The sequence below is a fragment of the Raphanus sativus genome, chromosome 5 (genome assembly GCF_000801105.2).
Source record: "Raphanus sativus cultivar WK10039 chromosome 5, ASM80110v3, whole genome shotgun sequence".
NCBI classification, from domain to species: Eukaryota; Viridiplantae; Streptophyta; class Magnoliopsida; order Brassicales; family Brassicaceae; genus Raphanus; species Raphanus sativus.
Window position 1 is genome coordinate 33,952,856 of NC_079515.1, and position 17,111 is coordinate 33,969,966.

General features: G+C 36.1%; 2 protein-coding genes and 1 long non-coding RNA gene across 3 annotated transcripts; 2 read left to right on the plus strand and 1 right to left on the minus strand.

Moving 5' to 3' along the window:
- The first annotated feature begins 2,921 nt into the window (after positions 1-2,921).
- LOC130512791 (uncharacterized) lies at positions 2,922-4,042 on the plus strand. Its single transcript, XR_008946378.1, has 2 exons — positions 2,922-3,515; positions 3,794-4,042. It is a non-coding gene; the product is annotated as an uncharacterized LOC130512791 (long non-coding RNA).
- A 2,979-nt stretch (positions 4,043-7,021) lies between these two features.
- LOC130512879 (pentatricopeptide repeat-containing protein At5g61990, mitochondrial) lies at positions 7,022-10,682 on the plus strand. The gene is made up of 2 exons (XM_057011320.1): positions 7,022-10,211; positions 10,333-10,682. Exon 1 carries the CDS (start codon positions 7,176-7,178, stop codon positions 10,107-10,109), a length of 2,934 nt encoding a protein of 977 aa, XP_056867300.1. The 5' UTR covers positions 7,022-7,175; the 3' UTR covers positions 10,110-10,211; positions 10,333-10,682.
- A 116-nt stretch (positions 10,683-10,798) lies between these two features.
- Positions 10,799-16,834, minus strand: LOC108863004 (ADP-ribosylation factor GTPase-activating protein AGD1). Its single transcript, XM_057011321.1, is given in 20 exon segments — positions 10,799-11,205; positions 11,297-11,694; positions 12,324-12,422; positions 12,512-12,605; positions 12,697-12,824; positions 13,189-13,524; positions 13,604-13,699; positions 13,783-14,001; positions 14,144-14,275; positions 14,352-14,561; positions 14,684-14,726; positions 14,765-14,922; positions 15,019-15,066; positions 15,169-15,234; positions 15,331-15,375; positions 15,469-15,531; positions 15,661-15,731; positions 15,814-15,914; positions 16,056-16,132; positions 16,529-16,834. Coding segments are annotated over 20 exon segments (2,547 nt in total). The 5' UTR covers positions 16,577-16,834; the 3' UTR covers positions 10,799-11,090.
- Between the last annotated feature and the right edge of the window lie 277 nt (positions 16,835-17,111).

The following is a 17,111-nucleotide window of genomic DNA, read 5'->3' on the forward strand; positions in this document are numbered from 1 at the left end:
TGATCTGTAAAAAAAATCAAAAATCAAAAAATAATATAAAATAACAATATTTTGTTACAAATATAGATAAATAACTATTTAAAAACTTTAATAGCTAAAATAATCAATTCAGTAAATTAAAAAATAAAACATATATAAATATAATAATTATATAGTTTCAATGTATAATTTATTAAATATAATATATATATATATATAATCGATCGGAATTAAATTCAAAAATATTAATACTCGTGATTTACTTTATTTTTATAGATATTATATATTAATATTTGATTTGTAAATTATGAATATTCAGATTTTTCAATTATATAATTAATGAACTGAGTGAAAATTTGTAGATGATATTTTGTAGAGGCTTAAATATCTTTAAGTCATCTTTATAAAATAAATCTAAGATAATAAAAGATATAAGATTTCTGTTCAAATGTGTTTTTGTTTAATAGAGACAAATATAACATTTTGTATTATACTTACAAGAATACAATTGAGCAAAAAATTGTTTTTATTTTCTCTAGTAGAAGTGAGTTGTAGATTGTTTTAGAGATAGGATTTTTTTTTTTTTGCCATCTGGATATTATTTATAAAGAAATATGTTACAGAAGCCTAAACAAGGTCCAAAAACGACAACAAAAGCAAAACGAAAAGCCCACAAACACCATCGCTCGAAGCCTACTAAGAAAAAAAACGAGATCCAACAAACACGCCGCTTCCCCGCAGCACCCATCTCCACGTGTTGCTCCACAATCACCGAAAAGACGCGTGTCGGACACTGACGCTTCGTCGTCTCACACGGCTAGAGTTTGCCGCCGGGGTCACAACCGCACCTTCATCGGAAATGAAAGTCACCGGTTCTATCCCAATCAGAGGTCGATGCTGAACCAAACTACAAGAGAACCACCGGAATCACCGAGACACGAACAAAGGACACCGAAACCACCTCCAACAACAATATTAGAGGGAAAAGGTTCGGCGTCAATCTTCAAGGGCTCGATCTTCAGAGAGCCTTTAGAGAGCCTCCATCGGCACCGCCGATAACTCCTCCGAAATCAGCCACCAAACACCATCGCAAAACACTCAACTCTCAGCTCGAACACATCCGTGGGAAGTAGAAGCCGGAGACCAATACCGAAGACGGAAACGGCACGGCCCCAGAGTCAAACACCGGCGAATAACGGAGCAGAAGCCACCGTTTCCCGGAAAACCGACGACGGACCACCATCAGATTTGTAGATGCATGGCCGTAAAACTAAAAAAGAAAAAGAAAACAGAGAAAAGAACTCCTAAAACGATGACCGGACCGGCGGCGGCAAAGAGAACCGGAACCGCCGGCCGGAACTGGAAATATCGACGGTGGAAGACTTCTAGAGAGAGGTCAGAGGAAAGACAAGAGAGAGAATGGTTATCTTAGAGATAGGATACACCAGAAATGGAGGAGAAATTGGGAGGAGGAAATTCAACGTGTTGGCAACGCACTTGGTAGAGAAGTGGGACCCATAGGTACTGTGTAGCATTTGTGTGTGGTCTTAAAGCAACCATAGTAGGAATCTTTGTCCGTTAAAAAAGAAAAACTCTTTTCTTTCTTTTCTTTTCTTTTAGTTTATGTATTTGTTAATCTGTTTCTTAAACGATATGTGGTCTTTAAGCGTATGTCTATCGACATATAAATAAATATTTATTTGGTGTCCTGAAAGCCTTCGAATTTTATACCTAGTCAATTTTTTAATCAAACACAAAAAAGCAGACACAGCTTTTATTTTTGGTTTAAAAGTAGACACAGCTTTTGCAAAGCATGTGTTCAGCTTGTTGATAATTTGATTTATAGGTTTCGATCCTGCGCATACTTATTAGTTTATTAAGAAAAGGTTAATTTGTATTATAACAAATCCTACATTATTTATTATCTTGCTAATTAACCAGATGAACAATCAACCTTGTTCAAATTTCAAAAAAAAAATTACCTATAAATCTATAATAAAAGTTTCAGTATTTCACAGAACATTTTGGACCATTATCTGGACATATACATAGTGATATACCTATAATTGAAACTAATAGCACACTATTAAATACAGAGTTTGGAAAACGAAAATAGACTGAATGGTACAGTATCAAACCTTTTAAAAGATAAATGTAAGAAACATTATAAAAAAGTGTATAATGAAAACACGATACAAATAATGTTGAATTTAGTCGTAGCTGATATGAACGGATATAACAACCAACTAGATGTGTGTAGTTAATTAGTCCATACTTACACACGTGAATGTTCCCTTTCTTGTCAATTTCTGATACTAATAGCTAAAGTAAATCTATATAGCCAAACAACTTTTATTTTATTTTTGTTTCTATATTTTTGATGATCGGTCCATGCTGCGAATTGGAGAAATTGGGTTGATGGAAAACGAGGAAAATGTGCTCTATTTTCTTGCTGGCTTTCTAGTTAAGAAATCTAGCTTGGTACCGTATATGTAATACCGTATTCGAAACAATAAGACACGGCTTGAGTATTTTACTATGCAGTTTATAGAGTTATCATATCACATTAAACTGTAGAAACCCATTAGCAAAAAGAAAAAGAATCATTCTCTAGCACTGCTAATGTGTCATTAGACTCATTACCAACCCATGATAAGATGTTTTTGGGGTTACCTTTGCACAGGATTAATAAAATATAGAGTGGGCGTTAATTACATAGTAAAAGGAAGAGCATATAATACTCTAATATTTTAACGCTGGACTGTGTTTCGTTGTACATCTTTTAAAATAATGTGAAGTGATTACACATGGGGCCTACACGTGTCGCCAGATTAAGGAGCATTAATTCAAGAAATGGGTCATATCTTCGTGCTTCCATTCTCCTAATCTTTCCCATTTTTGAACCCTAACCTACAACAGACCAACCCCTACCTCCCTGCTTACTCTAAAATAATTAATACTACAATTAGTTTATCAAAAATATTGTTACTTTTAAAAACTCATAAAAACGAAAACGTATTAATATTTTGACTGGAATATAAATAAAAACTGCGCGTTATGAATATTTTCTTAATAACTTTTCTAACTGAACTTCAACAAGGTACACTAAGTTTTTTTTTTATCAAAGGTACACTAAAATTATAATTTACAAACTGGGTTCTTTGGGTTTCAATTCAAGAAACTAGGTACTTATTTTCAAAAAAATTCAAGAAATAAAAAAATAATCTGGTCTTTGATCTTTATCACAACATGCCATGTTATATCGCACTTTCTCATATCGAACTAGTGAAACACACGCCGCTGACGGCGGACACGAAGCGAAGTTATTCAATCCAATTTATTACGAATGAGGTCTGATTGGCTTCTGAGATCTGATTGGCGGACTCGAGACATTCTATTAAAAAGGATTTTTAAGTGGAGTCGTTTTTACATTGGAAGAGGCTAACGCTGGAGTGACTTGTCGGTTATTCAGGAAACTAATGAACATAGGCCACGTTGGTGAGCAGTCCCCTTTCCAACGCACGTGGGTCTCGCAGGTAAAAGCCAGAGTGAATTACTCGTTTTTTCTTTTTCATTTTATTTTATTTTATTTTAAAGTTTGTTCCTATCGAGTCACGCACGTTGCGTGACTGTCGTTTTGGTGAAGAAACGGGCTAGGCTTGACTGCAAATTATGACGTCTTATTTAGAAGTATTTATTTGATTTATAGTTATGTTTTTTTGACTGATTGTTTTATAATATGTTCAATACACCTAATTATGTTTTATTGACCTAATTGTTTTTTTTGTTAATGACATTTCTATCTTTCACCCAGGAAAAAGAAAAGAAGGTGAGCATCATATCTTAAAGCTGGAAGAAACACACAACAAAAACTTTAAAACGGTCCAGCTATATAAAGCACCCTACCTACCTGCATATTTAATAACATGTATTATCGTCTGCAACCAATTGCAATTAGTTTTTTTTTGACCAAAAAAAAAGATTGTTTTTCTGTAATGTCAAGTAAACAAAGCTTTGTGTTATGTTTCTGTAAATTTATTTCATAGTTGAAAATTACCGCACACTTGTGTAAGATATAAAAATAGAGTTATGTGATATAAATAAAGACCATCAAACAGCATAATTTTTTTTATCACAAAAATAACTACAAAGAAAAAATGACAAATACGTCTCATTAGATACAAAAATAATATACATATACATTTTAAAAATATACATATATTATTAAGTTAATTAATCTAAATATAGAGTTTTGATTTTAGGAGATAAGTTTTAGGAAATACAGAGTTTTGATTTTAGGAGATAAGTTTTAGGATTTAAAAATTCAAGTTTGGGATCTAGGATTTAAAATTAAAATAAAATTATTAAAGTTATTTGTTTTTGTTGATGTGAATTTTATTTTGGTCATTCTTTTATAGTGCGGTATTTTGGTCATAAATTGATTTAGTGTGTTTAGGAAATTCGCCTATATATTATATATGTATTTTATATATCATACGAATACCGTTCACTTTTATCTAACTTCAATAAAAACTTAGAAATTTCCATGTAGAGACAAACAAAACCCATTAAAACATACGCATAATAATAGCCGCCCATGTACGTCAAAAGGACTTATCATCATGGTATCAATTAAAATATAGATTAACATTATCTTCTTATGTTAAAGTAATTGCATGGCCTACCATAGAAGATAACTTCCTCTATCAAGTCAATTAGAGATAACATATACGATTATCTCTAAGTATACTCAATCTACATTTTGATTAATCATGTCAGCCATATGGCAAGTGTCGAGGCAGCACAAGAAACGTTTGTGCTGAACATTTAAGACCATCTAAGCCCCCAATAGGAATTCAACGACTGATTAAGTCCATGGTTTTAAATTTGATACTATCTCGAGATTTTGTTTATAAAGCTAGAATTTCTCTAAAGATTAGTGTGCTTTCTAATTAGAAAATGACAATATGATGTTATTAGATACTGCTTTACTCTTTTGTGTTTGTTTGGAATGACCGGACTCTTACCATTTTTCCGACTTGTGATGTGTCGAGCCTCCTGTCTTTATTGTTATTAGGTTCAGCTAAATAGCTAATTATCAATAGTTTCATAATAATTGTATTTGATCGGGTCAAATTATGAAGAAAATACGACAAAAATAATTTTCCTAATTATCTGTAACAATTTAAATGCGGACTCTCCCACACCGACAGTGCTTCAATGTTGTCGGCTTATACTATTTAAAATCGTCGCTAGCAAATTGCACTTGGGTTAGAATTAAAAGTACTATTATAAGTATAGTTGTATTAGTTTATTTATCTACAGATCTTATATAAATTTTGGAGGGAGTATTTCTTTTGGTTAGACAGAGTAATTAATATTTTTGCACAATACAACTGTTTGCTAATAGAATCTAGAAAACTTCTCTTTCTTAATGAAAATATGCAATTTCTGACTAAACATCACTTTAAGAAAACAAATACTTGTAATCGTTTTCTTTGACTGCCATAGAAGCAAATTATTATTTTATACTATCAATCAACTTAATGGTTATTAAAATGGAATGCACTAGTTTATTGAGCCAACTTGGGTCGATGGGTTTCATAAACAATAACAATTAGCTGTATCTAATGACGATGACTCCTCTAATTTTTAGTCGTGCTTGGTTAAGCTGTTTTCTTTAGTCACTGCTTCCTTCCTTCCAACACAATCATTCAATTTATTTTGTTGTGCAAAGTTTAATCAACTTGGAGAAGTCAGAAGTGTAACAATATTATAAAGCAACATTTAACAATAATTTATCTTTGAAGTATTATTGATTTCCTACATCAGCCATTATGTTTTTCAGTGATTTTTGAACTGAACTAACATCCAAACTAATTACTCATCGATGTTATTATATTCAAAAATGTAATGCATGATTGGTTAGATATATGATATATCCCAATAAAACATTAGTTTTGTCTTTCAAATATTTATAAATTAAAATTATAACTTTAAAATTTATTAAAATGTTTACACCTCAAGAATCTCAAGATCAGCGTTACTTTAAAGCAAGTTTCATCCATAGCCAAAGAAATGTCATCCATAGCTTATCGATTCTCTCTATTGTTACAAAATAATTTATTTAATTAGTCACAGCTAATAATAATTGGAATGAAAAATTAATAATAATTTTGATGATAATAAAAGTGATTGTCTAAGGGGTCTGGCATATGTTTGTTAGATGAGTTTCATGACTAAAAACTTATTATCTCCTTAAACATTTGTTATTTTTTTAAAAAAAAATTTCCTATGTTTCAATATATATATAATGTTTTAGTTAATTGCGTTGTTGTTTCATAATAAATGATGTTTTTACATATTTAGATAATTCTAATTTTATATGTAAATTATGTTTTTATTATGTTGTTTATAATTAAATAAATTAGTTTGAATTTATATTTTTGATAATTTTTTTGAAAAGGTAAAATTTTAATAATAAGCAAAACTTCATTTATTAAGAAATTGCGAGAGTAAATAAAAAATTGTTAATTATATTACAAACGCGGTTAAACACACGATTTCTTTCGACCTGTCACGTATTTTTATTAACAAAAAATCATATACGATCCATATTAAATATGCACCCATATGTAGTAGAATTAACTATAACACGTTTTAGTGTTAGTCCACGTTTACCCATACCGGTCGACTTTTCTGGATTTGGTTTGGCTTTCATATCAAAACAAAATAAGAAAGAAACTTGGTCAAACCATGCATTTCACACACTATGAATTTGGGTAAACTTTATTTGATCAAAAAAAAAAAAAAAAAGAATTTGGGTAAACATTCATGCACCATTTGAAATTCCCACTCTAGTGGGTGTGGATCTTCATCATATCTCTCCCATAACCTCTCTCTCTCTCTCCATATATAAATAAATTTCTTGAGACCTACACAATATTATTATTTAATTCGACAAATAATAACAAAGCACTTCGTAAGAACCAAATTTTATAAGCGGAAATGCAAAACAAACATACCAATGATCAAAACTTCCCTAACTTATCGCGGACATACATTTCGGCTTGTTTACGTGCCCCGTAACTGTTTGGGCTCAAAAGCCCAAATAACAATGGGCCTATCGAATATTTTTTGTTCGCATCTTAATTTAATCTTCGCCGACGAGTTTTGTTGAATCTCCGGTATCGGAGATGAAGATAGGCTCAACGTTGTTCAGGAGGAGATGTTTACTTCTCCGATCGTTTTCCGCTCACACCGTGAAACCTCCCGACGCATCAGCCGAAATCGCGGGAATCCTCAACAAGGCGAACTGGCGCGACTCTTTAGCGTCTTCGAATCTCGCGGCGGAGATTAATCCCGACGTCGTCCTCTCCGTTTTGCGATCAAAACGCGTCGACGATCCAGCTAAGCTTCTGAGTTTCTTCGATTGGGTGGATTCTGAGAAGGTTACGGAGCAGAGACTCGATTCGTTTTCGTTTCTTGCTTTAGGTCTGTGTAGCTTCGGTAGTTTAGGGCAGGCTCGTGGTGTTGTGATCCGGATGATCGAGAGGAAGTGGCCTGTAGGTGAGGTTTTGAGCTCGGTTGCGAGGTGCTCGCGAGAGGTGAGTGATGGCGGCGGAGTTGTATACGGGATCTTGATCGATGTGTATATTGAGAAAGGTTGTTTAGATGAAGCTGCTTTTGTGATTACAAACATTAAGGATTTGGTTCTTGATTTGGCAAGATGTAATCATTTGTTGGATGCGTTGTTGAAGAGGAATCGGATGGATTTGTTTTGGGATGTGTACAATGTGATGGCTGAGAGAGGTTTAGTGTTTGATGTGCAAACTTATGAAAGGTTGATTGTTGCACATTGCAGAGGTGGGAATGTTGACCTGGCAAAAGGTGTTCTTCGCGAAGCAGAGGAAAAAGTTGGGATGGTGTCTGTGACTGTGTATGGTTTGGTAATCGAGGCGTTGTGTGGAAAGGGAGATGTGGATGAAGCTCTTGAGGTGAAGAAGAGGATGATTATCGAAGGATTGGTGCCATCGAAGCAGTCATTTAATGTACTTGTAGGTGGGATGTGTAAGCGGAAGAGAGTAGATGATGCTATAGCGCTGGCGGTAGAGATGAATAGTGCTGGTGTATTTCCTGATAATTTTACTTACAGTATACTGATTGAGGGTTTACTGAAGGGGAGGGATGCAGAGGCTGCTAATGGACTGGTGCGTGAGATGGTTTCTCTTGGGATGAACGTTGATCCTAAGATTTATGATTCTTTTATCTGTGTGATGTCAAAAGAAGGGGCGATGGAGAAGGCAAAGGCTCTTTTTGATGGGATGATTGCATCTGGAGTGACACCAGGTGCTCGAGCTTTTGCTAGTTTGGTCGAGGGATACGTTCAAGGAAAGAATGCACTTAAGGGGTATGAGTTACTTGTTGAAATGAAAAGGAGGAACATTGTCGTATCTCCATATACTTATGGTACAACGGTTAAGGGCATGTGTTCTTCTGGGGATATCGATGGAGCTTATAACATTGTGAAGGAGATGGGTGCAAGCGGTTGCAGACCCAATGTGGTTATATACACAACATTGATCAAAACCTGTCTCCAGAAAAGTAGGTTTGAAGATGCAGTGAGGATGCTTAAAGAAATGAAGGAACAAGGGATCGCACCAGACACATTTTGCTACAATTCCCTTATAATTGGCCTTTCAAAGGCCAAAAGGATGGACGAAGCAAGGTCTTACCTGATTGAAATGGTCGAGAACGGATTAAAGCCTGATGCCTTCACCTACGGGGCTTTTATCAGTGGATATATAGAAGCGGGGGAATTTGCATCCGCAGAGAAATATTTGAAAGAGATGCTGGAATGTGGTGTGGTTCCAAATAAGGTATTGTGCACGAGTCTGATCAGTGAGTATTGCAAAAAGGGAAAAGTAATTGAGGCGTGTTCAGCATTCAGGTCCATGGTTGAACAGGGGATTCCAGGGGATGCCAAAACATACACTGTTCTTATGAACGGTCTCGTGAAAAACGGTAAAGTAAATGATGCGGAGGAGATTTTCCAGGAAATGCGTGGAAATGGTATAGCACCTGATGTATTCTCTTATGGTACACTCATTGATGGGTTTTCTAAGTTGGGAGATATGGAAACGGCTTCTCGTATTTTTGACGAGATGGTTCAAGAAGGTGTGACACCTAACGTCATCATATACAACATGCTGCTTGGTGGCTTTTGCAGATCTGGTGAAATCGAAAGAGCTAAAGAAACTTTCAACGGAATGTCAGGAAAAGGTTTCCCCCCTAATGCAGTGACTTACTGTACAATCATAGACGGGTGTTGCAAATATGGGGATCTAGCGGAGGCTTTTCGGTTATTTGACGAGATGAAGCTAAAGGGATTAGCTCCTGACAGTTTTGTGTACACGACACTTGTGGATGGGTGTTGCAGATGGAACGATTTGGAAAGAGCTATAACCATCTTCGAGACAAAAGAGATGGGTTTCGGTTCTTCTACAGGCCCCTTCAATGCTTTGATCAACTGGGTTTTGAAGTTTGGAAAAACAGAACTAAAAACAAAACTGATAGATATGGTGATGGATGGGTCGCTTGATAAGCATGGCAAGCCCAATGAAGTAACATACAACATCATGATAGATTATTTATGCAGGGAAGGGAATTTGGAAGCTGGAAAGGAGCTTTTGCAGGACATGAAGAAGGCAAACCTGATGCCTAGTGTTGTAACTTACACATCTCTTCTAAACGGGTATGATAAAATGGGTAGAAGATCTGAAATGTTTGCCATATTCGACGAGGCTATTGCCTCAGGAATTGAACCAGACAGCATAATGTACAGTGTCATCATTTCTGCTTTCCTGAAAGAAGGGTTGAAGACAAAAGCACTTGCGTTCGTGGATGAAATGTTTGCGAAGAACGCTGCTGTGGACGGGTGTAAGCTAAGTATATCAACATGCCGGGCTCTGCTCTCTGGTTTTGCTAAAGTGGGGGGAATGGAGGCAGCTGAGAAGGTTATGGAGAATATGATTCGTCTCAAATATATTCCCGATTCTTCGAGTGTAGTTGAGTTGATTAATGAGGGTATTTCTTCAAACGAGAGGATGGAAGCAGATGCTGCTCCATAGAAAAGCCAAAACCAGATATATATATCCTCCTTTTTCGTTGTAGCTAAAAGAGAGACGGCTGGTTTACCGCAAATCTCGTGACCAACTTGAAATTGCCTGAAGGTAACATTGATACTAAACCCTGATCTAGTCTTTAAAAGCATCGTCCTCTCACTTTTTGATCCTCTTACAATCAGTCTCCATCTTCTGAATGCCAAGCTTTTGTTTGTGTGACCGGATCCAGGTCTTACCCAAACCTAAAGCAAGCTGGTTGGGCATGATATGTCATTGTTTATTTCTTCTGTTACCGTTGAGAATCTGCAGTTGCTGTTCCTGGAAGAGCTTATGTCTGCCCAGAAACTCTCCATTTGCTTCAGAACGGACTTGCCTTGACCTATTCATCATATGATGACACACAGAAGTTGATGATGAATGGGATGACTCATCTGAGCAGTTTAAACTGCAATTTCCTCGATTTCTTATAGCAGAGGATCTTGTTTTGCGGCATTAAATCTGCATTTCTAGGTTTGTACTCGATGTTACAATGAAGTCATTAAAATTTGCAATTACAGTTTTTGGGTTAAGATAACACAAGATCTGAACCAAATACCAAACCGAATCTCATTATACTAATGTTCTTGATTCATTAATATGAAAAGATGACAATCCACAAAAAGTCCGTCTGAAAACATAAGCTGAGCAGAAGAGGAAATGGTGAGTTTGTCTTTTATTACACAAACAACAGAAAACAGAGGTTTCCATCTTACAGAACATACAAACCCAGACACTATGTACACCAGAGTGTCATCAACCTAGCAAGCACCAAAGAAAATCTACATGCATTCTCTACGCTCTTCATGAACAAATCGCCGGTTAGATGGGCAAAAATATGAGTACCAAACCCCAACTAAAAGAGAGCAACACTCTTCTAGTCCTATAACCTTTTTCTGCTTCCGTGTGATAAGCAGCAAATCAAATGTCTTCTTTTTTTGCGATTCATTGTCATCTTTTGGAGTCTGTTAATAAAGCAATTAGTTCGCTGTCATTGAGGTCTGTCTCTAAAGCATATTTGACCGGTGTGTTACTGTCTTTATCCTCAGCATTTGGATCTCCTCCCCTGTCATTGAATCATTGCACCACACTTATAATATCTGTCAAAATTTTAAAGACCAGCACACTAGTAATAAGCAACTGAAAGATGAATTTACCTCATCAGTAGCAACCTCGCAATTGCATACCTCCTGCTGATGATACAATGATGAAGTGGAGTCCGACCTTTCGAGTCCGTTGCGTTTATCTTTGCACCATACTGAAGCAACAATTCCACCATACCGATATCCGCAGAAAGACAAGCAAGGTGAAGCAGAGAGCAGTCCTTTGAAGTTTCTTCTCTAACCATACTCTTCCCTTCCGTTCTCGAGTTAGCACATCCCTCTGGATTCTCCTGAAACTCCTCTTCAATTCTCTTGAATTTGGCTGCAAGGGTCTCCTCCTTCGCCTCCATTTGCATCATCTTCGACAAGGGCAAAGACACGGTGTACGATGCTTGTCCACGTAGAGCATTCACATCTGCTTGGGAGCAGACGATGTGTTTGTAAACTGATTTCTTTGTGAGATGTCAATCTAAGTCCCACATTGGATATTAGACAAAGGAAAGTCTAATATATAAAGAGAAGTCCAACTCTAATTAGTACGAGGCCTTTTGGGATGGAAACCAAAAGTAAATCCATGCGGGCTTGTCATTAAGGCCCAAAGTGGACAATATCGTACTAATGAGATAAAATAGAGTTGGACACGGGATTTCCACAATCCCAACAATTGGTATCAGAGCGGTTTGACAAAGAGATGCAAGAAAGACCAAAATACCCTTAAGTAAGAACGGGTAGAAGAAGAAAGAGAAGGTCTGTTGCAGAAACGTCAGAAGATCATGGAACCTGTGATGTTGTGGGAAAAACATTCTCAAAGGAAAAACTCTGTGATTAGGAAACACACAAGAGATGAGTTGTGGTTCTTAGTTTGAGGGGGAGAATGTGAGATGTCAATCTAAGTCCCACATTGGATATTAGACAAAGGAAAGTCTAATATATAAAGAGAAGTCCAACTCTAATTAGTACGAGGCCTTTTGGGATGGAAACCAAAAGTAAATCCATGCGGGCTTGTCATTAAGGCCCAAAGTGGACAATATCGTACTAATGAGATAAAATAGAGTTGGACACGGGATTTCACAATCCCAACATTCTTGTCGTTGGCACGCACGTTCTCCCAAATCTCTTGAAAAACTGCCTGGAGATGCTGACTGTCTGTTGCTTTGCGGACAAATATCCTCTCTGAGTACTGGAGTTGGGCAATGGACAAGAAAGACATGAGATCTTCATTAAAAAATCTTTGCTTATTAACCTCACTGACTGATATTTAATAATTACCTTTGCGTGGATGAACAACTCTTTCATAGATATGGGATCACTGAAACCAGGCTTCCTTGCAAGAAACTTTCTTGGTCGATCTGACTTGGGAGTGCTAATAAGTAAGTATGAAAAGGGGTTGATGACTGTGTAAATATATTGTAAGAAGTAGTTTTGTGTCTGAACAAATACAAGTAGCTACTTACCCCGAAGATCTACTCTCTGAGTCCAACAACTCCTCCCACACTGAGTTTACATATAGGTTACCTAGCGACTGGAATAACGTCAAGACCGATGGTTCCCATACTTTAACATCAAGCGTGAGCGATCTGACCTGCACCACAAGGTTGAATATACTCATACCAAATTTATACTCTTATAATGCTAAAAATTTATAGAGCTACACAATATTATGTCCAATATATATATATATATATACTATGTCCAGTGCTATATTATGATAAAAGAATCTTTAATAATTTCTTTTGATCATTTTATTCTTTGTTTACTATTTGTGATAAAAAAAAAAGAAAATTAGTGCTACCTTAGGAAAATTTTCTAGTTATAATCACATTAATAGCTAAAATTAAAATTGTAAATCAAATATATTAGTTATTTTGAATATTGATGGATACCAAATAGTCCATGGTTAATTTCGGATAAATATTAACCAATTCGAACCATATGTAACGGCTTACCTTTGAAATGTGGACACCAAGGTTGCGATGTACACCAGAACATTCGATACATATGAGGACACCGAGATTCAAAGAGGCCCAATCAGGTTCAGGAGCACCACAGTCCGCACATTTCTCATTCCCGGATACTTTGGTCAACACATCAATTGGCTTTTCAGTCTTTGACATCATATCATGTTGCTGCAAGCACCCTGAGAACCTCGAACGTTTTCCTCCTGTCATGTGATTATTTTCCACGGTGATTTCTCCACTTTCTGCCTGCTCGACATCATTTGGATCTGCTACAGAACCGGAATCACTTGCAGAGAAAGTATCTCCGTCCATTGTAGAAAGACGCTGATCCAGTTGCAAAGTAAATGATATAAGAAAACAGATAAAAAGAAAGATTCAGCAGTATAGTAAAAAAAAAACTTACATTGATTGCTCTTTCAGGTGTCTGGAAACTTAGCAAAGAAGCAATAACTCCAGTTATCTTCTCGATCCAGTCCATCTGATCTTGCGCATTCTCTGCCTACATCAGTTTTCAATAGTTATGGTTAGTGGCAGGGGACAAAAGAGATAGAAGTCATGTTGTTCTCCCCTAATATATATTACCTGCAAAGTATAAACTTTTGTAGGCGAAATAATCCGAAAGCAGAATCTTAGATCAGTCTGATCTGCATCAACTTTGATAGTTGAGGTAAGCAGGTTCACAGTGTGACGTGCAACTGGTTTTTCATCAACGTGATAATGAGAAGACAACCACCGACTTAGCAGACCAGGACTGTTTTCTGAAGTTATATTCTTCTGAGAAGCAGAACGGCTTCCATTTCCCTGATGCATAGGCCAGTCATGGATGATGCTATACATCACCATATGTTTTCTCAAAGAAGTATATAAATAAGAGTAGAGACAAAGTCGATATTAACTAGTATATATAAAGGAGATGGGTCAATCCACTTATCACCAAACTTACTGGAGACCAATTCCTTCGCTTGCGGTAATAGTATAGCATCCCACGGCTATCAAGGATAAAGAACCTTCTTTTCCAGTCACCTCTCAAGTTTGACGAACGTTTAGAAAGATACCCTTGTCTTATAGTCTGAACCTGTAAGACCGTAAAAAAAACAAATATATAAAGACAAAACAGTGTAAAGACAAAAAAAAAGGCATTATTTCTTTACCTTTCCTTTTGCAGCAGATTGGCATTGCATGACAGCCTCGATGACTTTTTGTGAGTTTCTTGAGTTGTGTCTCATGCCATCCCCTGTTGGAGAACCATTTGATTTTCTAGCATCTCTATCAACTTGCCTTTGGTATTCCTGCATCTTTTCATTAAGTGATGCCGTTTCATAGTTTGCACATTCTCTAGACTGGTGTGCATAAGCCAACACCTGCAATAAAAATTTCCAATTAGCTATTGGAATTTATATCACTTGGATAATAAGAAACAAAAATCAAAACTAAAAAAAAGAATCATATGGTATAATGAGTCTTGTATTATATCCACACACACCTGATTAATAAAAGGTTCCATTTGATGTAGTAGCTCATATCCCTGAAAAAGAAAAATCACTTGTGAGAAAGTGAATCAAGTCATTCCATGTCAGGAAAACAGGAAAAGAGATATCATTGTATCATCCATTGTCCTTTGCTTGCCTGTTTGAAGAAACGGAGGTGAGCATCCATTGTCAGGCTGACAGCTTCCAAAAACTCAAACCTCTTTTTAGCTTCTGTATTAGAGAGTGCACTAACCTGTGCCAGGAAGAAGAGAAAGCAAACGTTATGAATAAGCCAACACCATGGAGGAGACTCACAAGGAATTAAAATTAAAAAAAAAAGGTGCTCTACCAGATGAAACCGGGCTTGCTCGAATGCTGTTCTTGCGCTATGTAGGTCCTGGAAATGTCTCTCTCAACCAAAATAAGTTTTATCCAGAAAAAAAAGAAGAAGAAGTGAATGTTATCTATGACTCACGAGGATGTGTACATACATACATACCTCCTCGATGGTGGCAGCCACATCCAATCTTGTACTCTTTCTTAATGAAAGAAATTTCTCTCGTGCCTGTTTTCATTCAGATGCACATAAAATGAAGATACAAACAGACCGAACAAGAAAAAGGTTGACATATTACGAATGAGTCAGTTATACTTAAGGCACCTGGTCGTATACAGTGGAAGCTTTGTCAAACCGTTTACGTGCTTCCTGGTGTGAGAAAATGTTTTTGAGCATATATATATAAATATATATATGTAGAATGCAAGAATTAAAAATCAGGAGTGAATGATTACTATGTACCTTAACTTCTTGGACATCAACATTCACAAACTGATGCAATCGGTCATTCAGCATATGTTCTACCTGAAACGTGCATTCGTTAAACATGAAGTGAATTGGACGAATATAAAAAATAAATCATCTCTCTAGTAAAAGAAACTCATGCAAGGAGATTAGTAGTAGTAGTAGTAGTAGTAGTAGAAGTAGTAGAACCTGGGAACGAAGAACATCCTTGTATGTCCCAATTTCACGTAGAGCAACATTGAATTTTGTCATTACAGGACCTTTAGACAGAAAAATATGTAAAATGAAGTAGTGTTTCAGATGATTAGTAAAATGACAGTGAAAGGAGAGGATGGTACCTACCTCCAAAAGCAACGCAGAGGGGATCATCATGACCACCACCGAAAGATTCAAGTGCATTTACAAAGCCAACGTCTGCATCATACCCTTCTCCAAGTCCCTCCCTTAATAATAAGCCAAAGAAAAATCACAGTCTAGAGAGAGAGAGAGATATATATTTTTTTTTTTTTTGAACATTTGAGAGAGATATATTTTGTTCTAACAAAAAAGAATAGAGTGAAATGAGAAAGAGAGAGGGTTTGTACGTATATTTTCTGCATCCCTTATAGAAACTTGAGCATCGCAGTCGTAGGACCTCCGCACTCTCTTCCATGCATTGCATCTGTTTCACCACAAAAATAAAAAACTTTACAGGTCAACCCACAATTTTTATTTTTATTTTTATTTGAAAAAGAATGAACAGTCTGAAGTGAAGAGATTGAGATCAAATAGCAACAAATTAAAGAACATCTCAAATTTATCATGATTGTTGATTCAGAGGTCAACAATTACACTTTGACATGTAGAAAAACTACATTCACAATGCATCGATCTGGAATTAAATTTTATTCAAACAGAAGCATATATAGAATCAGGCACGAGAGAGAAAGATTACAGAGAATCATCTGCTCCTCTCTCTCTCTGTTGAGCAGTGGAATCGATCAAGGACCACAAAAACAGAGACGATCTTAACGGTTTTAAGGAAATCAAAAAAAAAAAAAGAAGAGAGTGAAAAAACCTGTTGCCGAAACATGGGGGAGTCATCTAGCTTCGCGAAATGTTGCATTGGTTTCACAGGGACACCCCAGCACGATCCTCCTCCTTCTTCTTCTTCTTCTTCACCGGAGACTCGGATACAGCTAATTACGGTGTTTTTTTCTTTTCTTCCCAAAACGGAAAGAAAATAGTTTTGGAAAATCAAAAGTTTCTTTTTAGGAGTGAGAAAAAATCTGGGCGGAAAAATAAGATCGTGCGATGGAGAAAAACAATTTCTACTCTTTTGTTGTGGTGGTGGTGGTGATCGTGTACAAAAAACCTTTGAAACCTTCCTTGCCTGTCACTCTTTAAAATACTTCTTATCAAATAATAACCAATTACATTTGATATATTATGGATAAACAACGTTAGATATGATGAAACTTAACAATATTTTTTTTTATTGAGAATGATTAGCTAATTGATGATTGATTAGGTAAAGAGGGATCATAGATTCCCGCTACTCCAAATTTTGTAAATTGAGAGAGATAGATTTAAATATACTTTGCTTTGCAGCACATAATAAATTTTAAAAAAGGCAGGAAATACATAGCAGTTGACTTTGA